This window comes from Sinohyriopsis cumingii, chromosome 4 (genome assembly GCF_028554795.1).
Source record: "Sinohyriopsis cumingii isolate HCF-2022 chromosome 4, ASM2855479v2, whole genome shotgun sequence".
Classification (NCBI taxonomy): domain Eukaryota; kingdom Metazoa; phylum Mollusca; class Bivalvia; order Unionida; family Unionidae; genus Sinohyriopsis; species Sinohyriopsis cumingii.
In genome coordinates this window covers 82,924,026-82,951,803 of record NC_142964.1, presented here as the reverse complement: position 1 = coordinate 82,951,803, position 27,778 = coordinate 82,924,026, and the positions used below count along the sequence as shown (strand labels likewise).

Here is a 27,778-nt window from a genome sequence, read left to right as displayed (position 1 = left end):
ACTGTCAACAAAATAAATCAAAGAAGTTGTCACTGGCTTTGCATCTCTTCACAGCTGACGTCAGAGCATCACTGAGTGGCTGACTGGGGGATGAATGGCGACTTAATCTAAATTGCACGCTTCAGCTTTCTCATAGGCATTCACCTCTGTTTACATTATTGAGAAGAGGAATTCTCCATATGTTGTGCACACAGTTCTGTTCTCTATACACCACTGATAATGCTAATATAGTGGCTATCTGCTGCTGGTGTCAAGAATAAATTTAACAGCCAATATAGGATAAAACTGATGACCTAGGTGAATGTGGCAATCTGTGAGTAACATATACCTAGATGAATACAGTAGCTTTTAACGTATTGCTCCTCCTACTGTTGGCATGTAGAAAAACAAGGGTAATTGACAACCTTGCCAAAATCAAACGAAGCAAAGCTTGTAGGTCTACTGTCCTGGAGTAAATCTGTCCTATATGTGCATACATCTGTACAGTTGGAATTAAAAAAAAAGGCTTGGTGAACAGTTTATTTTAGCAACACACACAAGATTGTGTTGATACATAGAGATCTGGCCTTGATGTCTCCAAATATGGCTTAATGCAGCATGAGCATTGAATCTCCTTGCAGTTCCTTGTTCCACACAATACTCCAACATGTGAAGAAAGACATTTCTTCCCTTAGTGACAGACTACACCATCTACAGTTCACCAGAGATTTGTGTCTAATGCCAGCTTACATGAGGTTTCCCACCAGCAAGGTAGACTCCTGAGCTTTTGCATGGTGAAGGTGCTTTTCATATGATCCAAGCTTCTTACTCTTGCCAAGCTACAAGTAAGGCAGAGAATAGAAAAAATATATTTACCAAAAAAAAAAAGGTTCCCTGTCCCCTTGACACTGAACAAGTAAATGTTGATTCAGATTTTTGTGCCTTTTTATGAAAATCTATTCCCAGCAGGTAGATCATTAAGGAAATTATTCCAACTACATTCCAGATATAAGGCACTGGGATAAAATGAATATTTGATAGGTAGTGAGATTGTCAAAAAGTATTTTCCAAACCCTGATACATTTCATTATGTGGCCCTTAAATGTTTTATTGTTGCAGAAGTGCACACTCTTAACTTTTAGGTAGCAAGAAAGGCATTTGCATACTTGGTGAAACTATACTAGTTTCACCTGATTTCAGTCCATAAGAAAATGCAAGCATATTTAAAAACACATGATACATGGAAGCAAAGAATCGGCCAAGTTTTAGTCGGCTGATGTCATCCACTATATTTGAAAACTGCATAAATATAACTCAGATTGGCCTTGGAGTTTGTCATTGAATTAAAAACATCAGACAGGTGTAATAGGATGAATCTATTACAATTTTCCAGATAAATGTTTAACTGTTCCTGTATTTGGTGGCAGGTGGAGAGTAGTGCCCCTACTTTCTTTAGTAGTTTGGACCTTGCTTCAAGAAAGTTTTATAAATGCATGTTTAAATATGGGCTTCTTAGACCACCAACATGGTCAATTCCCAACATGGTTCATCTTCAGATGTCCATTTCATTTGGCAAATAGAGGCCGATGATTGTGAAGATGACAGTGATTTTTTTTTTAATTAGGAAAGTATTAATGAAGATACCAATAAGTAATTTACATGCTGGATGGACAAAACATCTGGCATGGAGGTCAACCCTACTTTCAGCTTATTTTGAAAGATAGAAAAGGTAGAATATTAAGCCTAATTAAAAATACATGTGATTTAAAAGTAGTATGCAGTTTTCAGTTCTTTTGTCAAACATTCTAGACATTTGGGATCTTGTGCTTTATAAATGTATATTCCAGTAAGGTTTGATATCTGTTGAATAAATAAGAACCTAAAATGAAGTTAAGAAGTAAAGATATTTATGTCTTTAAAAAATGTCTAAGAAAAGGACAGTATGGTATTGATAGACATCAATCCTAATATATCATTATGGAGTAGATAAGAAATCTGGCATAATAGCCAGCCAAGCACTGGTTTAAGGAAGTGAACCTTTGGCAGAGCTGTGTGTGAAAAATCTATTTTGGAGTAAAAGTATCCAAGAGTCAATACCTATGAGCTGTGGAAAATTGTACATAGTAACCACAAAGAACAGTTTATCAAATTTCTAAAGACCGCGGACTGACAAGGAGATCTCGGCACAGAACAACAATTCACACACAGATAAGGGTCAGATTAAGCTCAGAAACAATCGGCAGATTAATGCTTATGCAACTAGAGGTGACATCTTTAGAAGATTTTGATTTAAATAAAGCTCCAGCCGAGTCAAGCAGGAAGGAAGAGGGGTGGTTATTGAAGTGTTAGGTAAATATTGAATTATGGCAGTTTCCTCCTCCACCTCATTTTTTTCTCTACTCCATTATCCTGGTGGCATCTCTGCGGGGAAGTCGGCTGGGATACACAATATACCAGCAGAACTTGTTCAAGTAGGAGGAAACTCCATGATAGATGTCAGACAACAGCTGCACTGGCTGGGCTGAAGCCCATTTGGACAGACATCATCATCTTGCTTGGGTCCAAGATCAATTTTATGTGCTTCCTCATCATGTCCAAATTCCTGTATTCATGTGGGACATGGACCCTGATGGCAGAACTGAAGAGAAGAATCCATGTGTTATCGAAGGAATCCTGAAATCACATATTTAAACATCTCTAATAAGGAGGTGTCCATTAGAATTCAAGGTACAGTTAGACCGTATGAACACCTGTTCACCACAGTAAAGAAACACAAAGATGGTATGATCATATCTCGTGCTTATCTGGCCAGTCAAAGACAAACCGACAGGTGAGAGGAAAGAGAAAATGAGGCAGAGAGAAAAAGAGATGGGAAGATAACATCAGAGACTTGACTGGCAAGGACTTTGCAAAGTCCCAAAGAGCAGTGGAGAACAGGTTAAAATGGAGATTGTTGCAAAGTCATTAGTGGTGCCCCTACGACCAGCCACATTTTGAGAAAAATGAAAATGAAAGATGAAATTATCTGTGCAGCTAGCTCAAGAATAGACAAGCAGCCTGTGTTGACATTCTTTGTCAGCTTACTGTTTCTTTGAAAATAGGCTATTAGCAGCATTTGTTATTATAAAAGTTTTTTGTGTTGGCATTTTTTATGTATAAAAGACTAATAGCAAATTTAAATACATTCTACAACTTATAAATCCAAAACAGTTTTTAAAAAAATCACATAAAATAATGAGCTGTTGTATACTATGTTATTCTATAAACAAGTTATTATCCACTAATTAAGAGATGTCATATCCAATGCATGATATTTTTCATTTCAAAATATATCAGTGCATGGATAGGAATTAATAGTTAAGCTTGGTTTTCAATGACTTTATTTAGTTGATGTGATTTCCGATGATAGCCGATTATTCTTCCTTTTCCCAAAACCATTTTAGTCTATCTCTGTTGTTGTATCATTTCAGAAATAAACTGTCGAAAACTACAAATGCATAAATAAAATTATTTTCAGATAATATCTGAAATTTACAGTGCATTGCAATTTTTGCAGAAACATTTCGGTGTTCCAACACAGTGTTCTTTATATACTGAAAATCTGGTATATGATTTATAATAAGTATAAAACAAATTTTGGATAATACACAATCATTTTCTGGGTCTGAAGGGATTCATTATGGACATGATTTACTGTATAGTTTATGAACAAATCAAAGTTAATAATCAGTTGTCATTATTTTTACTAGTTAAACAGTTTTAAGTAGTTCACAGTTTTTGTAACCATTTCTGATTCTCTTTTAGCCAAGATGTCAGTAGAAGAAGCAGCTGAGGTTTTGGGAGAACATGTTCAGCCAGTTGGTAAGAACACTAATTGAGCAATAATGTGATGTAATGTCTAGTTTCTTTTGGTACCCTGTCCAAAGGTTACCTTATGATCAAAAATTTGTCATTAAGAAGAATGAAGATGATGATCAGCTCAGCTCATAATTTTACTCAGTTCATATATTAAAGTAACATGGGCTTGCACCAAAAGACACGTACACATGCACTCTCCAACATCATTCTTCTATTAATTCAAGCATAATCCCAAGTTACCTTTGTGAAGATGTTTCAGCAATCAAGAACATAACAGGAAATCCTACTCAGAACACTGTCCAACCACCTGGTTGCTTTGTGAGAGAGCACAAATTGTTTGTCAGTAATGTTTACAATGCACTGACAGTAAGTCCAAATTTACATTTAAATAGGAGGTAATGTAAAATCAAGTTTCTCTTTTGAAATGCAAACAAGAAACATTGTCTTGATTCTTTGTTAGAATAGTTTTGAAACTGTAATTTTCTTAGTTTTTTAATTTTGTACAGGTCTTTATTACATCCTAGATGCAAATGCAATGTGCTGTTAAGAATGAAAGACGTCATTTTGTATTCATTGATGAAATGTCTGAGCATCGTGCAAACTAATCTTCCATTTTGTAACTGCAGAGTATGTAAACTGAGTGTTCTTTTGAGAGAGAAAATAAAAGAAAACTGGAAGAAGTTTGAGGTGTCAACATTATTTTTCAGGCCAAGAGTATATTGAAGAAGTTAAAAATGAGCTGGGCAAGATAGTTAGCTTCAACTGTAAGCTGTGTGAGTGTAAATTCAACGACCCCAATGCTAAGGAGATGCACATGAAGGGAAGGAGACATCGGCTGCAGTACAAGGTTTGATAATGGTCTTTTCTTCTCCATCTTAATCTAACTTTCAAAGATGGTTAGAATACTGCATTTATGTCATAATGGAAGCGATCTGTCAGAATGTCACAAGTTTAAAATCTTTCCTGTAGTTTCTAGTAGTTTACTGTCAGGAGATTGTAATAGGGCTGCTCCAAGAAAACATACTTCAATCCAGGGAAGGTACTTTCAGTGCGGAGTGGTCACCCATATATGCAATTCGAATTTATCGATCTTGTACAGACACTGAGTAACCAGAGTTCACTGGTTGATATCGTTTTCATAATGCTTTCCCTGGTTACCATGTTTTTTGAAATGGAAAATCCCTTATCAATGGTTTTATTCAGCTGTAACTTGGGTAGAAATTTACTGAATGTCAGAAAGTTTGTACCCTCAGTTCCTGTCCATCCGAGTTTTGATGCTTTTCAGATGCAAGACACTGCATTCAGCAGAGCACTACCATAATTCATTTAATTTTACATACTCCCTACACTTTTAATTGTTGGTTTGTTATATATATATAAAAAACTGTTAATGGATAGCATTGTATTGTACAATTTATAAGCTATTTCAACAAGTATTGTTTATAAAAAAAATAAATTCTCTAATATTCTTTACTTTATTACCTATCATTTTTGCATTTAGGTAATCAAATAGTGATCTTTTTTATATACATTAAAATAATACATACCAACATCCTTCATTGAGCATAATTTGGATGAAGTGTTGACAAATATTAACAGCAATTCAGGTGTTCCATTTTGTAAATCCTAATGTAAATCATGATTAAGTAGTCTCCATTATCATAAGCAAGACTCTTTGTTTTTGTTATGTTCACATAAGCTTTGCATTATAGAATTAAAAGCCCTTTTTAAGTTAAAACAATCTGGCATTTGAATACTGAAGTGTCTTAAAAATTTGATCATTTCTGTATGAACAGCCCAAATTTGATCCCACCTTTTTTTCCCCAGAGCTAACTCCTAAGATTACTAATGAATACATTTATTTTGAATTAGATTTGCTGCTTGGTTCATAGATTTGATTTAACAATGTATGGTATTGTGTATTCTAGCAAATTTCGTAACAGACCAGTGCACCTTTATAATTGTTGAAAGAATTGGCAAATCAATTAAATACAAAATAACGGCTACACTTGGGAAGAAGAAAAAAGACTCAGTGCCGCATTCCTACAGAAGTGTACATGCACTTTTAAAGGGTATTGTTCTTTGATGGAAATGTAGACATTGTTTCTCTTACAGAGGTTCCTGAATGTTAAGGTGATTAATTTTGCTGTGTATGTGATTGGGATTTAACTTGAATATAAAATTCTGAACAATTAAATCTGAAATATATATGTTTGAATATATTACTACTGGTTTCTCTTTGACAATTGCTTCAGATGGGTACCTTGTATGCTTCAGTGGAATAGTCTTAAGGTATAATGAGCACACAAAAATGGTGCTGAAATCTTTTTTTTCCCCCACACTAATACAAAAATAAACTACACATTTGGGTTCAAATCCTATCTGTTCATAATTTATTTTTATCATAATGTGCATGAATAAAGTTGTATGGGATACTTACCACTGTCTCATCTTGTGCAAAACAGACGTGTTATCATGTTCAAACATTTGTACTACTAGATGCTTTTAGTTCATTTTCACGGGATGCATTTGAATTTGATATTGATGATCATGTAGAAGTTTTTGAGTCCTTTGTGTCAGGTTCCTTTTTCATGCTTGATCAAATATGACTATCGCCAATACATTTTATGATACCTAGTTGTCCCAAAATGAAAATGGTGCCATTTATGGCTGCAATGTCAGCTGTCTTAAATATCATGTTGTTGCTATGCCCCCTGAATGATAGTCATTATGACATTTAGTTTTCATGAAAAAAAACTTCTAGTGTTCTATTTGAAACACTCGACAGTTAAAAGAAATGGGTTTTTTTTTAAAATCCTGGAAATTCGTTTTGCCCAGTCAAGCATCAGTCCCATTGAGGGACTCTTTGTCTTTGTTTTGTGTGTGTGTGTGTGTTAAAGACCTTCAGTTACTAGTAGGAGGAATAATTTCATTGGACTGGGGACTTGCACCAAGAACAGATGTGGTCATGAAAAAATGGGAGATATTATGTAATTAAAACATTTTAAAGGAATATTTTATTTACTTTGAAGTAGGAAAAAAAACATTCCTGTATGAAAAATATCTGAAATCGGGTATGGTGGAATGGTTTTGGCTAGGATTTGCAAGATTTGGTATTTTTAGGAAACAGAGAATTCGTGTCTGATCCTGCCTTGTGTACGTGTGTACATGCTTGCATCTGTGCCTTCGTAATGCTGTGCAGCCCCTTCATCCTTGGGCATTATCACTGTAGAATGAAATGAAAGAAGAAATCACTTACACATTACACTAATAGCCACAGGTAAGGATAATGAATGGCATCTAAAGAAAAAAATAGGTAACTGCAGTTGCTCTGCAATTTTTGCAGAGACCAGCTTCAAAATAAAATTTGACTTGCATCCATAAATTTCCATTACCCTGAGTAGGTGTTTAAGATTTTTTTAAGCATGACAAACACCATTGAAATGGAAAATATTTTTAAAAATTGTCTTGCATTGTCTAAATTAATCAGATAAGGCATGTTTCTTGATTCAAATAAAGGAGTCTTTACTGTTTGAATTTTGTGATAAAAGTTGCCTTTTTTCAGTTAAACTCATTCCCACCATTATATCTCTTTCCAGAAAAAAGTTGACCCAAATCTGCAGGTTGAGATCAAGCCAAGTATCCGTGTTCGAAAGATACAGGAGGAGAAACTGCGTCGTCAGGCACAGAAGGAAGAGATGTGGAGGAGGAAAGAACAGGAACAACGTTGGAGAGAGGAAATGAGGTCTGCATTCAGAATATAATGAACATCCATGCTTATGCATATCTACCAGTTTTTAGTTCTGCTTATCATAGACAGTGAGAATTTATGGCATGACCAGTTGTCTCTCCATTAGAACATGTTTGTAGTTGCTACTCCACCTCAACTACTTGTAGAGTTACTTAATCTTCACTCACATTCATACCACGTTGATCTGTCCTCCTAAATGGTTGGTCATATCAACATGGGGGTTTTCACTAAAAGTGTTATTATGATGTCTGGTTGGTTCTAAATGAAAATGATGCTGACCTGATCTACAACATGGCCATCAAAGTAGCCGTCTTGAAAATCTTGTCGCAGCTCCTGAATTAAGGCTTAATTGTACTTTACAAATTATTTAGTTGAACAGAATGTTTCCTTTACTGCATCATTCCACGCTTCTGAACATTTTACACAAGTTTTCAAATTGATAATAGCAGTACATGGACCTCATTGTACCAAACTGAAAATGTTTCTAACTTGTGGAAGTATAATGACTGGCTTACAGAGGTCTTTTTCAAGTTGTCAGTTCAGCTTGAAAGAAGAAAAATGATTTTAATAGCAGTAATATATTGCCATGTCTTTTCCTGGCACTTGTCCCCAGTCCATGGATTTTACTCCCTCCAATTTGAATCTGCTCTGGTGGCGTAAGTGGTTCAAGCATCCACCTTGGATGGGGAAGGTCACTGGTTCAAACCCTAGTTGAGTCATACCAATGACTTATAAAAATGGCACTAACAGCTGGCTCACTTGGCTCACAGCATTAAGAGGATAGTGTTAGGCCTGGTGTCAGGGTAATGTGATTAGGTGGGACATAATGCTACATGTCTGTGGCATGATGCCCCAGTGCTAGACATCACTATAAACTGCCACACTGCAGATGTCATAGCAGTATGACTGAAATTTTTTTAAAGTTACATTAAAAAATCATACACATAATTGGGGATTTAAAAAGATAGAAAAACATATTACATTCTGATATCTAAATCCACTTCTGATAATTAGAATGTCATTCTTTTTCTTGGACTCCATCCATTTACACAAGAGTCTCTCCGGTGCTGAAAATTAAATCATTCAGTTGTCTTTTGGCAACTCCACTGTCAATTATATATTTTTATCTTTTATTTTCTTGTCAGTCCTTGATTTTTGTGTGTGCATACATGTTCCTTTCCATTGACTATGATGGTTTTTGAGTGCATCACTAGTGGAGCAGTGCTTCTTGTTTTTCAGTAACCTGTGGCTGGGTTAATAATTCCAAACCAGTTGTTGTTTGCTTAGCTGTGATGGTCATAGACCAGAATAACTATGGGGATGGTCTTTTGTCCATCACTCATTAACACAGGTTTGTTGCAGCTACTACTCTTGAACTACTTGGCAAATTGCCTTGGAACAAATCGCAACTATACATGAACAGAAAGTCATATTGATGTGGAGTTTTAAATGGAAGTCTTCATATAATGTCCAGTTAGTCTTATATGAAAATGATGCTGATACTACATCCAGTATGGCCACCACAGCAGCCATCTTGAATTTGTGATACCTAGTTGGGCCAAATGAAAATCCCGTTAATCGTATCTACAATTTGGCTGCCATGATTGTTGAAATAAATCTTGTTGTCACTACTCCCTCTCAATGGATGATCATTATGACAGGCACATTTCACCAGGTCCTAAATGAATATTGCACATTCAGTATGGCTGCAATGATACACGAGTATCTATCAAGTGACTGGTAGTGTTTATAATGAAGTCCATAGAGGCACACTGATAGTGCAAGCTGTAGTGGTATAAACTTGATTGTGTGATGCACTTATGACCAAGAGTGACATGATGGTAAATGACTTTGGTGTCACAAAGTGAGATTGGTTATGGAATGAGTAAGGCTTCTCCAAGAGACTATAAAATTCCAACAAAAGACAATGCGGTCTAGACATCAAGGTTATCATGGGACTCTCCGGTGGCATAAGTGCTTAGAGCGTCCACCTCGGATGCAGGAGGTTGTGGGTTCGAACCCTGGCTGAATCATACCAAAGACTAATTAAAAATGTTACTAACAGCTGCCTCCATTGGCACTCAGAGATTAGTGTTAGGACTGTTTGGCCTGGTACCTGGATAATGTTACTGGGTGGGACAAGATGCTACATGTCTGTGGCATGATGACTCTGCTAGACATCACTATATACTGCCACACTGCAGAAATCATAGCAATACAAAGCTACATTAAAAATCAAATCACATGCACACAGGTTATCATGGCAGGAAAATAATAAAGAAATCATCTCTTTTAACTTCAAACCAGGACAGATCTAGAAAGGATAAATCAAGTGTGCATCAGAAATTTTAATGCTCAGGTTTAGGACATTATGGAACTCATTGTGTCATCACAGTTTAAAACAGTTAGTCATTTAGACTTGAAAAAAGTTTGGATACAACTTTAGTCTAACTTTTGTGTGTAAAGTCTGGTATTTTTCATAGAGTTTTCTTTATTTATGACGTATGTTGATTTACACATTTTATGCACAGATTACACTTTTTGTTGACTTGGATTAAACTTAACCCTATAAAGGTTAGCAGGTATGCTGATGAATGCAACAGTAAATGGCTACTGGTACTGAGATTTTTGGATTTCCTCCAGGTCAAGGACCATCTTGTGCCAAAATCTGATCCATAAACAGCGTACATTTAATTACAAGTAATGTTTCATCAGCACACTGTGAAAAGGTTTTAACTTAACTCACTTTATTTAGAATGGAGGAAGAGATGCTGTGGGCAGAGAGACAGCGGTACCAGGAAGAAATGGAGTACTATGAATGGCAGAGACAAGGCGGTCGCCCTGGAGCACCCCCACCTAGACCACCATTTGGACAATCCACCTCGGCGGTAAGATACACTGTATACATTCAGGCTTACTTTATTATCTTAACAGATTTTACCAGCCAGTGCCATTTTAAAAAATCAGAAAGGCATACTTTCCCAATTTTGAACTGGAAATTAACTGTTTAATGTTTAAAAGATATCTTTAAAACCTTTATAAAGGTTTTGTCCATGGTCCTACAATGATTGCAAACTTATCTGAACCTCAGTTACTGACAGGATTAAAGTTATGATAATTATTTGCCACATTTCTGCTATAAAAAAAAGTCTAATCTTGATGGTGGGATTTCTCTATCCCACTCGAACAAATATATTGGATTATTTTTCTCACATTTCTCTCAAGGAAACCGTGTTTGAAAAAAAATAAGTTTTTTCTAAATGATTCCTCTTCAATAGAAATAGCAGTAAATGTTTAATTTATAACAGAATATTTGTTTGTTACGGTTCTGGTGGCCTAGTGGTTAGAGCATCTACCTTGGATGTGGGAGGTCGTGGGTTCGATCCCCGGCCAAGTCATACTACAGACTTACAAAAATGGTACTAACAGCTGCCTCGCTTGACACTCAGCATTAAGAGGTTAGTGTTAGGACTGGTCGGCCTGGTGTCAGGATAATGTGACTGGGTGGGACATCATGCTACATGTCTGCATCATGATGCCCCAGTGCTAGACATCACTATAAACTGCCACACAGCAGACAATCGTAGCGATATGACTGGAAAATTGTTAAAAGCTATGTTAAAAATCCAAATCACACACACTCAAACCGAATATTTGTTGTAAACAAGGATTGTTGTTTGCAATCTTGCAAAATTTAAATTTACTCTTTCATTACTACAGCCAGAAGAAACATTGCATATGTTCATGACATCACAGGCATAATTATGACAACATTGTCACTAAGTATACTTCTTTGGGATATTTGTATCCCACATGACTATCTCACATGCATAAATTGTATCACATCTACATAAGAATGAGAGAAATAGCACTTGCATTTTGTCTGGCAAGGCTCTTTCCAATAGATTTACGTTCAGAATTTATATTTGATCATAATTGGACTTGACAAAAGATTCATTAGTGGTCATTTAAGACCACATCTGATCTTAGCTAAAAGGTGGATGGGGCAAGATCACAAATTGGGGATAGGAGTGGGCCTGCATATTTCAATCAGTTTTCATGTGACATTATTAGATACATAGATAAAAGAAAGCACATGTTTCACTTGTTTAAAAGATTTTGACTTTACTCCAGATGTAAACATAAGTATAAGATAACACCTAATTGCATTTAATTTTTTTATTTTTTTCCTTTACAGCAAGCCAAGAAACCAGACTCTTACGATGATCGCCATGTCATGGCCAAGCATGCTACCATCTATCCTAATGAGACTGAGGTTAATACTACTACTACTAGTAATAACAACACCAGCAAGCTTGGTACTGTATGTATTAAAAAAGTAAACATGATGTTTGAGATTCATGCTGCAGCTCGTATACATGCAAAAGTACAAACCCTCTTAAGCAACTGCTGTTTTTTTTTTTTAAAGCATAGTGGTAGATGTATAATTTGTTAATTAGTTACATATCTTCAAGACTAGGTTTGTGCTGAAAAAATCATCTGGGATGGCTATTAAAGGTGTGACAATAGATTATTACCACATTGTCGAAACAATCCAGTATTTTAATGGTGGTAATACATTACCTGCTGTTTTTTGCGTTTCCTTGTTATTTCCTGGTGCTAGTCCCAGTCCAAAGTGATTATACCTTGGCTTCCAAAAGTCAGAATAACTCTTGTGTGCTTGTTGCATCATTTAAGTCATCTTTTGGTATTTCTTCTGTCAATCCTATCATTTTTTTGTGCTTTATTTGTTACTTTCTCCACAGACCTTTCATTATGTTCATGTATCTGAATCCAGTTTTGCTAAATTTGAGGGTTTCAGTAACTTGATAGTGAAGCAGTGCTTTGTTTTTTATCTCATTATTAGGAACTGATGTTAGGTTAAGTATTACCAACCCAGTATATGTTCCAGTTGATTATTTGGTATATTTTTTCCAGCAATCGGCATGCCTCAAAATGTGGGTAAATGTAGTCATAAAAGGCTATTTTAGACATGCATCCCTAACTGCTTAGGACCCTACTTCTTCCTCTTTATCACTTGAAGAAACTTTTTCATTCCAATGACTGGTCTATGGCAATTCCCAATTTTCGAAGTCACCAGCTCCCATAAAGGAGGTTTTTTTTGTCTTTTTCCAGGGACGATCCTGTTCACTGAACTTGAATTCCCCGAACAGAGACTTAACAAAAAGGTTTACATCATCTCTCTGGTCACTGTCTGATGAACATGCACCTTTTATTAGGTATTTTGTGTCAGGTGATGGTCATGGAAGACCTGTCACCAGTCACAGGGTACCAGGAAGTGTGTCTGGTGACAGTCATATAAGGTTTTACACTGGGTAATTAGGGATTGGTAACTGGCTAATATCCCAAGTAACATTTGGGGCCTATTTTACCAAGTGATCTAAAACACTCGCCTTTACATATCACATGCATCTCACCTCTGTCCATTGGCTCGAGTCTTAGTTTAGCAGGGCTCCAAGTGGCCGAGTGGTCTAAAGCGCTCTTCGTTACGGATCACTGCCATTTCACCTCTGTCTGCATGGGTTCGAGTCTCGGATTCGGCTAATGTGGGTATGTGAGAAAGCTTGCCAGTAGCTTCTTGTGGGTCGGTGGTTCTTTCCGGGGTTTTCCCGGGTTCTTCTTCCACCATTAATACTGGCAGCCATGTATAGCCTATCTTGTGCTGAAAAATGGCGTTAAACCCAACAACAACAACTTAGTTTAGCCAAAATGGATATGGGAAAACTTGCCAATGGTTCTTCCTGCAAGTGTTATGTGCTGGAAAAAAACGTGCAATAAACCCACAAAAGCACAAGTCCAACTGACAGTCCCCAAGAGTCTGTCACCAGACATTGAACACCAGGCATGGGGCACTGTCAACAAGGTATATTGATTAGTACTGATATGCTTTTTTCTGTCAACTGTCACCGAGTATTGTTGATATTCTTCAGACTGGGTGCCCCGGGATTTGACCACCATGCTAGGGAAAGAGTTTCATTCAGTAACATCCCCTTTGTGTTTTTCATTCACATCCAATGGGGAAGGGGCTTTGAAAGGATGTTTAGGAAAAGGATTGGGTTGACACTCCTTTCTTGTTTCCGTTCACCAATGTAGGTGTGAAAAATCTTGCCAATAGTTTTTCCTTGTGTTGATGGTTCTTTACACGGTCTTCACAGGTTCTTTCTCCACCAAATATACTGGCTGCCATGTGTTGATAAAAGGTGTTAAACTCCACCCTTTGGGGAGTTGGCAGTGTCTCATTTTCATACTATGATGCCATGGATGATTTTGCTGTTCTTTTATGAATCATGTAGACAACCCATTAGATTATTGCTGCCTCCTCCAGCATCATTATGACTAGAGAGGAAGGAGAGAGACAGATGCTCTCTGCCTCCTGTGTCGAGAAATATCCCAGAAGGTAAAAGAATAACAGGTTAGTCTTGCGCCTGTAAGTGGAGTTGGGACAACAAACTCTCGATCATAAAGTAGTCTTGTCCAAGGAGGGACCCTGTCCTCCAGTATCCGATGACTGGTTGGTGCTGAATGTTTTCAGATGTGTCGTTTTGAAGGATTTGTCTGTATCTAGAGATGGTAACTCGTCTGGTCCCTCCAGGGGACACTGAACATGGCAGATGAAAGCTTTATATGCAGCATTTCCAGTTATTGCTTCTAGCAAGCTGGAGGCATCTAAAGGTCCCTGTCAGTTCTGATTGCCTTAGGATCAAAATTTAATTACTATTTGAGTTCATTGAATATTCAAGTTTTTGGCCAGACTACCAATTTACAATACAGAATCTTACTAATAGCGCAAGTATGCGTTACCAGTGTGACTTGTGAATATTAAATGACAGAAAAATGTTAGAGATCAGTAGTACTTAAAACATTTAAGAAAATGAACATGTTAATGACGCAATATACAGTGCACAAGTTGACTGCGTCACCTTGCTTTATGCAGCAGTTGTAGAGTTGACAATCACTCGGTGGAAAGTTGGACATAGACTAGTTAAAGTGTATGTTGTATATAAACTTTGTCAGGCTGTGTGTGTTTGTATTTTGGTTTTAATTCAATTGAATTTTTCCTATTTGCAAAAAAAAAAAAATAACCAGCTGCAGATTGAGGTTAATAGCAAAAGTAAATATCCATTTTTCATACAGTTATGTTATAATTATGACATATAATAAATAGGTTAAACTTTTTATGCTCAGATTACACTTTATTGCCACTTTGCACATATACACATTTCTAGGAGTTGGCAGGTATATATATGTGTAAGCCTACCATTATTTGTTAGCTTATGTCCCAAAGGCCACCAAGTAACAGTTACCTTGTCTGACAGCAAATTTGCCATGTTTTAATAAATGCAGTCTAGGTCTTTTAAAAGACCTATTTTTTTGCATGTGCAATTAGAAAGGAGATTAAAGGGCACAGTTACATTCACATTCCTTTATCATCGCCAGTACTAATGGTACTGATGGTGTAGTGACAGCAGTGTTATTGATATGTTAACAAAATTATTCTCTTTATTCATTGCAGCTCCAGATCGTTCAGAATATTGTCTCTGCTTGTGAGAAAGCTCTGAAGCTTGTGTCAGATTCCCTTGCCGATAGGTAATTGAGTGCTCTCTTGTCTGGATTAAATTGTACTGACACCATTTGTTTATTTAGAAGAATAGAGCATACACCTATACCTCTTGCACAACAGGATCAAAAAACGACTAGCACAATTGAGGTGCAAGATAACACTGTTCCACTGAAAAGTTAAGAAAGGGGTGGACATCATTAGTGAGGAGAGATGGTTCTCACACTTCCAGGAAGTCCAGGAGAAAACTTTTAAAGCAAGAATTGGTTTATTCCTGACTGGGAAGAGCCTGTTAATTTCACAAAGATTTCCCAGTCAGAAAAAATGGGGAATTTTGAACATCCACTTGATAGAAAAACATGTCATTGAGTTGTAATTTAACTGATTAAATTTATAAAGTTCTTGCTGGGATTGTTTTGAGGTTTTGGAACTCTTTAGTCGGTTGAGATACAGTTGCTATGTGAATCATTAGGGTGCTTGCTCAAAATGTGTTTGTATAATCAATTCATGCTCTCAGATTAGGCAGGTAGACTGGTTACCTTGTATTCCACTCCATATTGGTGTCGTTTCTTGTAGATATAGTACAGCTCATGTGTATTTTCGGAACTCCATGCAACGCAGTAGGAGACTTGATCCCTCCACTCCGCGACAGAGCAATAAAATACTAACAAATCACCACCATATGTCGGCTGGCGTGCTGATGGCATCTCCACCGTGGAGCACCTGGTTGGCATTGTTGATTGGCATTTGAACAGCCAATCAACGAAGACCACTCATTGAAAGACCAACGCATCACAAGTAATTCACATTCAAATGCCATGTCACCCATCAGTGATCTTTGTTTTGATCATATATATGAACAAAAGAAATTAATTTGAAAAATCTTGTATCCTTTTTTTTATACATTTAGAAAAATTGCACACTGACTTGACCACCTTTGTGTAGCTTCTCTTGAGCAGTGTAATTTATCTTACTGCTGAAATATGAAACGTAATCCTCTGAGGTATGGACAATTAAATTCCAGACAGCATCAGCTTCTGTTTAAAAACTCAAGCAAAAAAAGAAAACACTGAATTTACACTTAATTGCAAACCTTGTGTTTAGTCCTTAAGGCAGTAATGGTTACGAGATTGAATATACATGTACATGGCAACCAACTAGTTCAATTCTGAATGCACCTGTACTGTATAGGACTGGTCGTTTAATTGTATCAAGCTAAATTATTATTTCCAGTTGGGTTTTTTTTAGTCTTTTTTTTTCTTCAGTTTGATTAATTACAAGATAAGTTTGTTTCAAGTAAAGCAAGGAATGGCAGTGTTCTTTTTTAATACCACAAATCGGAATAAGACAATAGTTTTCAAGCTTCCCTCCCCCTTTAGAAACTTGTCTGGTTTTTCCCTAATAAAGACTTGGCTTCAGCGAATGTTCAGTAGAAATCAAGGCAATGACCATTGTAAACACCGTTATAAAATGTTATCACTGGAAGATGTCAGTTTCAGCTTGGGAAAGGTGTGATTCTATCACAAATGACTTGACAAGTTGCACGTATTGCATGTAGCTCAAATTATGGTGCTGTCAATAACCACAGAAGTTTTACTGATTGAAATTTGAGTAGTTGATGGATGATGACCATCCACGGAAAGACTAAAACATCATGCCTGTTTTATAATCAAATATCATTTCAAGAATCAAATGATCTTAATTTCCGTATGTTAATTTTTTAAAAGAAAATGTAATTTCTATTCTGTACATTTAGAGAAGGTTGATAGACTTTTTGCAGTTTGATTACACTTTATTCAAAGAAATCAGAACCAACTTACACACACCCTAAGGTTTAGACATTTTAATTCCAGTTGACAGCCACTTTTGGTTATATATAAAAAAGTAAAAATTAGCAATTTCTAAATTTCCATTCATGTATAGACCCAGTCACAAGGTTGAATCTACCTACCTGTTAAGTTTTAAATAGACGTGTACTGTAAGATTGTTCTTTTATTTCAAATAAGAAAAGGAATGGTCTTTTTATAATACAAATCTCTAGTTTAAATCACACTACTATAATCCTGTGATTGGTTGTCAAAAGAAATAGTACAAATATTACTGAGAACTCATCTGGGCCCCCACCCCTCTCCAATCCTTTCCACTCTCTCTCCACCACCACCGTGTTGTGTGGGGTTCCAAAATATGCGTGAGCTGTACTGTAGGAAGACCAGTCTAGCATCACTCTATGCCAACATAACAGCATCATGAGATTGTGGTAAATGTCAAAGAAAAATAATAAAGTTTACCTTCCCCAGTTCCCATTTATTTCTGTCTTACTCTTGACTGTGTTATTGTTGCAGTGAGATCCCAAAACCTATGGAAATGGATGCTAAAAAAGATGCAAAGAAAGATTTTAAGAAAGACGTGAAGAAGGAGCCAGAGATCAAAGAAGGGTGAGCATCATGTTTTGTTTTAATTATTGCCCCCTCATTAACATTGTTGGAAAGGCTATAGCAGTTTGCTTGTGTGCATTTGTACATTCATAAATGTGTTGTTCTTCACTTGTAACACATTTGTGATGCGCAATATTTAGGAGCTTATTTAACCTTCACATGTAAATTGATATATACATCTCAGATTAGTTTAACCATATCAAAAGTTGAACTTTCACCTAATTTGTGTTCTTGAATGACCTAAGTATTTTCAGCTATTTATTCATTGCATCCTCATTATCAGCCCATTTTACCTAAACTCATAAAAAAAATTATTTAGATGCATCTCGATTAGGGTAACTTTATCAAACCAAAACTAAGTCACTATGACCGAATTTTCGCACTTGATTCACATGTATTTTCTATTTTCTGTTGTATACCCTTAAAATGCTGGCCCCTATTACACTTGTAAAAATTGATATTTGGATATATCAAGGAGAAGTACATGGCCACATTAAAACTAGGTCTCTGACCTAATTGTTACATCTGAGTGATGTTTGTATTTCGAGTTGTTTGTTTTTGCAGACTATATTTATAGCGGTTGCAAATTGACTTGTCCAGCTTAAAATGAAGAGTGAAAATTTCTGGTAGCAAAGTGAATTTTTCAGTCACTTGTCTGATTGGATGCATGCTGACCAAAGGTTGACTGATGATTCTCTTTAATGAAAAGATGTTCAGTCAGGAATATTGCTGATGTAGTAAATGTTCCAAAATAGGCATGTCAATCTTTGTCACAGAGAGAAGAAAGATGACAGTTCTGCGCCTCGTGTTCTGAAGGGAGTAATGAGAGTTGGTGTCCTAGCCAAGGGGCTTTTACTACATGGAGATCTCAATGTTCACCTAGTGTTGCTCTGCTCTGAAAAACCAACCCGCACTCTTTTGGAGAGGGTTGCAGATCTGCTTTCCAAACAGCTGGCTGTAAGTACCATAGTTGAGTTCCACACAGTTTTTATGGATTTCCACCTCCATTCTGTTTTAAGAATTTATTTGATTTTGCACAGTTGGGAATTTAAGCGTTTTAGAAATATGACTTTTCTAATAGAATATATCAGATACAGATTATTCAGATACATCTATTACTAGTATTGTATCTTTGGAAATGTAAAAGATCAGATGCTCAGCATTGAATCAGATCCTTGCTATTACAAATATGGCTGGAATTATAACTTAAGGATATGTGTGTGCATGCATGCGCAAGTGATTGAGGACTTGTTATGGTAATCACAAAAATATTATTTTGTAATTTTATTCAGTTCTTGTGCATTGTGTCCCATGTATCTTTTATTCAAAGTACACTTTCAGATAAGTTTCTTCGTGATCATGTTCAGTATTTTAGTTCCCTTGTCATCAGCTTGGCAAAAAGACCACATTTCTTTGAGAAGCATATTCTTGTCCAGTTATTGTTTATCTGCTTAAAATAATGATATGAGGTAACATTTTAGAATCCTTCAGTGTAGCCATATAATTCAGTCTTGTTCATGGTATTTTGTTGATGTATACATGTTCATTTGTACATATGGGGTCCCAGGTGGCCGAGTAGTCTAAAGTGCTGGCCTTTACAGAACACTGACATCTCACCTGTCCACATGAGTTTGAGTCTCAGCTTGGTAAGCTTGTGTTTAAGAGAAGGTTGCCTGTAGCTTCCATTTGGTTGGTGGTGCCCGAATTCTTCTACCAAGTTACTGGTCAGTTGTGACAAGTGGTGTTAAACACAAAAACAAAAAATCATTTGTATATCTGTTATATTTTAAACACTGGTTTTTTAGCCTGTTTCACTAACTCTATGACAGTATTTGTTTTGGAATAGATCTCAGGGAGTAATTGTTTTTGGGAATACATCTCGGGGAGTAATTGAACCATACAAAAAGCAGGGAACTTTTACTTTCAGGTTTGATCGACTTGTGTATTTTCATATTATGGATCTTATTCTATCTACACTTATGAAAATTGATGTATGGCTGCATCAATAAGAGAGCAACTTGAGCGTACCACAACTAGGTCAGTGTGACCTCATTTTCACAATTGACTTTGTATTTTTAACTGGTTTTTTGTAGTCTTTTCAATTCCACAAAGTTTTTAGGAAAGACTGTAGAATGCACAAGATGCAAGTGTCAGTTGATTTTTGCCTACATTATTGTATCTTTAGCAACATATAGTTTACTCATTAGTATTATTGTGTACATTCACATTGTTTCTAGGCAACAGAAGAAAAGTATGATGTGAAGCGATGCGTAGAAGAGGCAGCAATCATAGTTACAAATGACAAGGAACCACGTACATCATGCACCATTACACTTGCATCTCCTGTTATGAGGGATATTTCACAAGGTGGTGAAGGAGGTAAAATAACATTTAGGTTGCAGCACCAATCATGCAATGTATTTTATTCTTTTGGCCACATTAATATTGGTGCAAAACTTAAAAGTATTTACTAAATAATTTAGACATTACATTATGTAGAGTGGTCATGTTTAATTTTTGAAATTGCATATTTGAAGCAGCTATGTGAGGACAAAAGTTGTAGACTTTAAGGTTCTTTTAGAATGTAATTCACAAAGCGGAAATCATGAAGTGGTCATTTTAACTTTAAAGTGTTACAAAATGTTCCATAACATCTGTACGAAGGAAAACTGACAAATTATTAAGTATCCAATGATGTGTTGTTGTTTTTTCTTGTAGCATTGACACTTCACCATTATGCTTTTTAGATAAACAGTAGAATTTTAAAAGCATGATCATTCTACCAATAATATCACTAAACAGTTATAATTGACAAGAAGTATTCAGGATTGCTGAGGATCCATTAGAAGGCTTTGCAAAATAAGTGTTTAGAATGCCTTTATTAAGCACTTAAAAAAATCAGTATTGGAAGAAGTGATGCAAATTATATGATCATTAACTTCCAAAATGTATTCAGAAATTCTTGAGCATTATAAATTACACAATTTTTATCTGAGGAGGAAAATGTTCTGAAGTTGCCCAAAATTTTTCAACTAATTTACTTGCAAAGTTTTGCATGGATAAACATATTTATTCTTTGTCATGATACTTTATTTAATAACCTGTTTCCTTTTCATGCCATGCTTTATTCTGTGGAAAGCCATCTAGACAATTTACAGCTGCCTGGGTGGCATGGTGTGATGGAAGGATTTTTGACCATGATGGCTTCCAGCACTGTACTGCAGTTGAGGCTCTCCTCAATTCCATTTTTTTTTTCCATGTATTTTTACTAACAACTTGAAAATAGTGGGGTCTTGTCATCTAGTAGCCCTTCCAGAACTATTAAACTTTTTTATTCTGCCTTTATGCAAAAGTTTAAAATTACTTTGTGGAGTTAAGTTTCCTAAATGTTTTTAAGTGTTTTTCATTTTACATTGTGTGAAATTATTTGTGAAGTAGTTAGTAGGAAGGGGATCAGGTGATTAAACTCCCTTGAGTAAGAAAAGTTTTTGAATAAATAGATTCAAGCCACAGTTGAATTGTGTAATACGAGTTTATTGTGTCTGTTGAATAGTGAAGATTGCATGTGTTACATGGCCTATGTGTTTGTTTGATAGAAGTTAATTTTGTTACCATGTTTAACACATTTCAATGATCCTCATTCCCTTCGCTTAAAATTTTTCATTATCAGAGCATCAGTTTGCATGCATCAACTTTTCAATAACATGCATTTTTGACGTGATCAGAAGTGGCAAGGATAATGTAAAGAGATAATATTCCAATCCATTTGAGACCTAAAATTTTCATTGAAATATGTATGGAAAACTCTTAGTTACTGGCTCTACAAAATATGCATTGGGCAGTATCTTCTTTTTCTATCTTTCACAACCTTATACTAATATGGGGGTCAGCATCAGCAGTTAGTCAGTGTGGGGTTAGTCCCCTTATGGCAAGTCATCTATATGGTCAAACACCCATTCCTGTTGTTTGTTATAACAGAGGCTACTAGTAGTGTGAAAGACCCACCTGATGTCTTGGACAGGCAGAAATGCCTTGATGCTCTAGCAGCTCTACGACACGCTAAATGGTTCCAGGTTCGATTCTCTTTTATTACTTTGCAGCCTTATGGTAGTTTGAATGTTTCTGTCAGTTTTAAATGTAAGAAAATCTTGCTGATACTCTTAATTTGCAATGATCAATCTTTGTATTATTTGTTTCAAGGATGTTCTTTAAGAAAAAAAGTTGCCATCTTGACACTTTTACATCAACCAATTTCTTTGCCTCCTTGATCCATGTTTCCTTGACAAGAAGAACAATTCATTGATTTTAAAGTTAAAAGTTGTGGCTTAGTTTTATAGCTGCGCTGGCTTGTATGAAATTTAGCTTAATCAAGTATGAATATATTTTTTTCATTTAAATTAGTTGTGGATTTATCTAAAGAATACATTGAATGATACCTCTATAGTAAGTAATCACAACACACACCCCAAAAAATAAAAAACAAAAATTAAGGATTAATCAAACTTGTCATGTGGTTATATTCTGACACTGTCAACCCATGATACAAACTTTGGGATCAAAGATAATTTGTACTGCCCTTACAGGTATCTTGTTAACATGTCAATTAAAACACAAGAAACAATGTTTATTGTAAAATTTGTTAAGTTTCATTTACTAAGGCATATGAGATTGCTTAATTATTCTGCAGTTAAAATGAAGAAATGAACTTATCTTGGATTCCTGATAAATTTTTACTTTAAATACATATAAGTAGAAGCAGAGTATGCTTCCTCTCCTATGTAGGAGGTCATCAGTTTTTTAGGACCGCATCTCATTTCTACATTTTATCATCAACATTGTTTTTACTTACCAAAACATACTTGCAAAGGGGATATCACTTCACTTAAAAAATTACTCATTTGGAAAAAGTGAGTTTGACATGACTTGAATTTTGTGAAAATTTGGTTTCCAATGACATATGTACACAAAAGAAAAGATAATTACCAGAACTGCAACCAGTAATCTTTATTTAAAAAAGTAGACACCAAAACAATCATGCAAGTGTTCGTTATTTGCCAACAAGGATATAATGCAACCTTGTATATCAAGCCCACATCAAACCGACACTGAACATGTACAACAGAGGATAAGTTTTTAAGAAGTTATTTGGGGAAAAGTCTAATTTTCATGTGTAAATCAGTTATCTATACAAATAGGAAAGTCATTATTTTTTAAATGTTCAAACAGTTGGATAAATTGTAGTAGCTCCAATCTCAAAAGGGGCCCCGAGTGGTCTAAAATGCTCTCCGTTACTGATCACTGCCATCTCACCTCTGTCTGCATGGGTTCGAATCTTGGATTCGGCCAATGTGGGTATGTGAGAAAGCTTGCCAGTAGCTTCTCATGGGTTGGTGGTTCTTTCCGGGGTTTTTCTGGGCTCTTCCTCCACCATTAATACTGGCCGCCATGTATAGCCTATTGTGTGCTGAAAAATGGCGTTAAACCCTACAACAGCAACAGTAACCAATCTCAAAACATTGAAAGTGTCATTAAAAACTAACCAACCAACAAATAATTTTCTGTTGAATATTGTAAAACGTTATTTTGCTCTATCTTGCAACCAGAACCCACAATTGATGTATGTTCATACACGAGACAGAAAATAAACAATATCATTATTAATGGACAATCTTGAAACTAAGTATGCCAGGCTCTTCTTTCCTCTATGGATTTGGTCGTCAGATTGTGCAGATTGATCCAATTGTTCTATTGACTGCTTCGGTGGCCTTAGTAGATAGATAGTGTACCTCAGATGGAAGAGGTCGCAGTTTCAAACCCCGCCCGAGCCATACCCAAGATTTATAAGAATGGTACTAGCTGCTGTCTCACTTGGTGCTTAGGATTAAGACTTTTGCTTTAGGATTGGTTGGCCTGATGTCAGGATAATGTGACAGAATGGGACATGATACTACATGTCTGCAGCATGATGCCCCCGTTGCTAGACATCTCTATAAACTGCCACACTGCAGACTTCATAGCAAAAAAAACAAAATAATTGTTAAAGCTACATTAAAAATCCACAACCACACACACTCAATTGTTTTTGTGATATATTTAACAATATGGTGGATGGTAATCCATTTGATTCATCTAAAATGATAGGTTAAATAAAAAATTTGTTTAAAAAATATCAGAATAGTTTCATTTATTTGAAGGGGAAAAAATTGTTTCTGTCTTGTATAGAATCAAGGAGGCAGAGCATTTAACTGATGTAAAACAGTCTAAATTTGGCAGTAGGGATTAGGTTCTTGAAAGTAGTGCTTTGATGGATGAAAAATGTATGTATTTAAGATATGTAGTATTTTCTCACTTTTATCACATCATCATGGATAATTTATAAGCATGATAAATATATTGCAAAATGATGTGTGCCTTTATTGTTCAGAAAGAAGCAATGTTTTTTCCTCCCAAACAAACAGGTATACATGCAGTGTTCCAGCTAGGCAGCTACAAAGAGTGCGGCAATTCAGCCCGTGTTCTGATCCAGTTTCATTTCTTAGATTACACACCATCTTTTTTTCTGTTGCCTTGCCCCTTCCAAATTGGCTTATTGTTTCTGTATTGTGTTACTCACAACGCACAGTCTGGAATCGAATACTAGTTTGTGTTAATGTAACATTCTATAAACCATTGACTTCCCATACAGTCAAAGAAAAAGTTGTGCAGAAAGGTATTATTGAGGCTGGAATAATAACAAAGTATTGTTGAAAGTTAGACACGGCATCCAATAATAAGTGATGTTTTTATCTTTGAACTTTAGAAGGAACAAAACATTGGAATAAATGAGAAGTTATCAATTGGTTTTGTGGAAATTGCCATGTAGCATCATGATGATGAATATCTCTATAGACTGCAAGATTGAAGTCTGATTTGGACCAGATTTATTAAGGTCTAAAGATAATAAAGATTCTCATAGTAGAGCACTTTTCAAGCAATAGGGATTATTCACTGTCCGTAGTGGTTGTCAACTGTTGCTTACTCATGATGCAGTTAATGAAATAGCCAAGTCCTTTGATATCTATTGGCAGTAAATGAAATATATTCCAATTATTATTTTTAACAGTTAAAATTTGCTAGTTAAATAATTAAAAGCAGATGTATGACATTTAAAAAAAAAAATTGCCATATTTGTCCTGCCATCTGTGCAAATTATATGAAATTAAGAGCCCCTGGTACAAGAACTTCTTGTGTACTTTACCCTGTACAGTTGATACGAAATAAAAAGCCCCTGTTAAATGAATTTTGCATGTACTTTACCCTGTTTCCAAGGTCTTGTGCCATGCCCTTTTCAGTTTCTAGCTGGAACATTGACGTGTAAATATATTCTTAAAAAACCTGTTCACATGGTTTGCCAGGTATAGGAATTGCATTATACATCAACTGACATGCCATGTCATGCAAGTTACCAAGCCTCCAAACCTAAGACATTTTTCATACTTAAGTCTCTGGGTCTTTTCATTGTATTTGTTAGCTACTCTATTTCCTAGCATAAAACTTGCTTTCACATATCAGCTGACAAATCACGTGTTTACATTCCTATCAAACAGAATACAAATTGCTATGGCAGGGAGACAATGCATTACAAGTCATGAAACCAAAGATTTCTGCTGCAGTGCAGTTTTATAGTAAAGTCCATCTGTCCTTCCATTGTATCTTTCAGCTACTCCATTGATGAAAATCACTTAAACTAGTATTTTTTGTGAGCCCAATACCTGGCAAACTCTTGTGGACAAGACATCATTCCTTTTGATGAGAATTATCAACTGTAGGATGAATTTATGAGACAATTTATTTGTCAAAGTAATGAACAAGTGAAAAATACTAGGATTTAATTTTGTGTATTGGATTATTTTATGTGAGGTCAGAGTTGGATAACAGTGGGAAAATGCAGATGTCTTCATTGATGCATTTGTATAGCTAGGTCCTTTTATGACAAAAATTGGTTAAATCCTGCTACACTTTTTCATGGCTGGAAAACATTTTTGGACTTGGTTATAAACTAGTTATCATGAAACTTTAGAATAGTTTTCAGATATAGAATTTAAATTGGTAGATGTGTTGGCCATATAACCTTTGCTAAAAGGGTTAGGCATGGATGCATAACTGACTCTATAAGCTATGCTATTAGGGATAGTTATGTATACATGACTAAGAAGAGCACAACAAGAACAGTTTAAACTCCATAATTGATAATTCGAGAGATAAATGATAACCAGTTAATAAATTCACCAGATAATACAAATAAATATGATCATCTCTGAAATTGGCTGTAGATTATGGTTTCAGTCATCTAAAGGGTTTGATTTATGTGCCACTTCAGTATAGTCTACTTTACAGGGATGCTTTTGAGGTTCATAATGAAGTTTTGTAAAATTTGGTTCATCAGAAATGCCCCACAGCAATCAAAGTGTAGCAGTGAATTTACACATCATAGTAAATTATGTTTATGTCCATTTGTCAGATTTAAAAACAAAAGACTTTAAAAGTCATATCTATCATGTGACTGATTTCTCTGATTTAATCTGGCACATTGGAGCTACTATGGAAGAATGGGCCCTGATCACATGGAGAGAGTTAAATGTGTTTCCCCCAACATCACATCTATTTGTCCATCATAGCAGGCTACAGTGTCCATTTATGAAGTTGTTATGACCTGTGAAGTACATGCACCAACATTCTTTGCTCCTCTCGAACAATGTGGAAATTCATTTTTGCAAGTGTTTCTTCACCAAGTAGCAGGAAAGTTTTGAATACTGAGACAGATCCCAAACTTGTTTTCAGACATTTAAAATTTTGGCATTTTCCTATTTTCTAATTACAAAATACAGTCATTTGGTGGGGTGGGTGGGGTAGTATCGCCATGTAGTGGAATTAATCCATTTACTAGTGATCTAAATAATACAGCTGGAATCTAAATTTGGTTTTAGTGAATACTATCTTTAATATTACTTTCAAATTCTGAAACATTGAAGTGCAGGTTTACATCTAACCTATGAATATTTCATGTAAAATTTAATGTAAGGTGGATAGATTGAATATTTTTATTGAATATGTTGAAATCCAAGAGTTGGCAGTGAAATTTTGTTCCTAAATGTTTCATAGCCTAATAATGTATTTATTGGATCCAATAATGCTTCAGCAGTTTATGTCCTCTCAGCTGTATCAAAATTGTAAAAATGCTATTCAAGTGAAGGTCTAGAAGCAAAATGGCTGGAAAATACACCTGAACTGTAAATCTCCCACTCCAGATTTTTCTTTAGCTAGATCTTCACTTAAAATCAAGTCTGGCATTTTTTCCTCAAATACTTGGTTGCAGAAATTGCAAGGTAAAAAGATTCCACAAGTTCTGCAGCAATAAAAAAGATTGATCATTCTTGAAAAAAACAATAACATGAGGCTGGAAAGTTGTGTATCCTCTGTACCTCAAGTCAGACCCACAATGTTCATTCTTTGGGGTGCATACATTTCAGAATGTAAAGGGTGTTCATGAACCCCAATTACAAAGTAACCATAGACTGGGACCATTAACAACTTTTGTTCAGTGCTGTTATGGCTGATGAAATGAAAGCACTCAGAACGCCATGAAGTCTCTTAGACAGCCAGAGACTTTTCTTGAGGATCTTCTTTGGCTGAAATTGGGTCATAAGGCTACAGTTGGAGAGTTCCTTTCTCAGTATTTCAAACTGGTGTGCAAGTCCCAAGTTTAGTCACCTACCTCTGAAAATGTATTTGCATATTTGAGAAACTTTTTATAAATTTTTGACAATTTCATATTGTCAAGTCTATTTCCAATGGCTCTGGAAAAATTCATGTAGCCAGACGTTCTTGTACATTTTGATCAAACTGGATTATTTGGTAGATTCTGACTTTACCACAGATTTGGATTTGTCAGTTTCAAAGTCTATGATGTAATTGGGGTTTAGTTTTACCAGAGCCATGGCTCACCTGACATGGGGTAACAGTTTATAAGTGTTAGGGATTTGTAAAAAGTGAACACTTTCAGATTTATATTGATGTACAAGCTAGAGAGGAAAAGATGCAACATATTCCTAGCAGAGGACCTGAGTTCAAGAAAGATGTATTATTATATACATAATTTACTTTTGAATATCATCTAGTTTGGCATCAAAATTAAAT

The 27,778-nt window shown here is 35.7% G+C and overlaps 1 protein-coding gene across 8 annotated transcripts in view; it reads left to right on the top strand.

Annotated features, from left to right (window-relative positions):
- LOC149801553 (zinc finger RNA-binding protein-like) overlaps positions 1–27,778 on the top strand; it is a 78,074-nt gene that overhangs the window by 37,974 nt on the left and 12,322 nt on the right. For 5 of the 8 annotated variants that reach the window (XM_089955759.1, XM_089955763.1, XM_089955758.1 and 2 more), the window contains 10 exons: positions 3,784–3,840; positions 4,545–4,684; positions 7,437–7,582; positions 10,344–10,476; positions 11,787–11,912; positions 15,123–15,196; positions 17,510–17,602; positions 18,379–18,559; positions 19,840–19,981; positions 21,581–21,675. In XM_089955759.1, coding sequence (XP_089811885.1) covers positions 3,784–3,840; positions 4,545–4,684; positions 7,437–7,582; positions 10,344–10,476; positions 11,787–11,912; positions 15,123–15,196; positions 17,510–17,602; positions 18,379–18,559; positions 19,840–19,981; positions 21,581–21,675 — 1,187 coding nt within the window. The remainder of the gene's footprint in view (positions 1–3,783; positions 3,841–4,544; positions 4,685–7,436; positions 7,583–10,343; positions 10,477–11,786; positions 11,913–15,122; positions 15,197–17,509; positions 17,603–18,378; positions 18,560–19,839; positions 19,982–21,580; positions 21,676–27,778) is intronic. The other 3 variants (XM_089955764.1, XM_089955762.1, XR_016420680.1) reach the window with 2 other exon arrangements.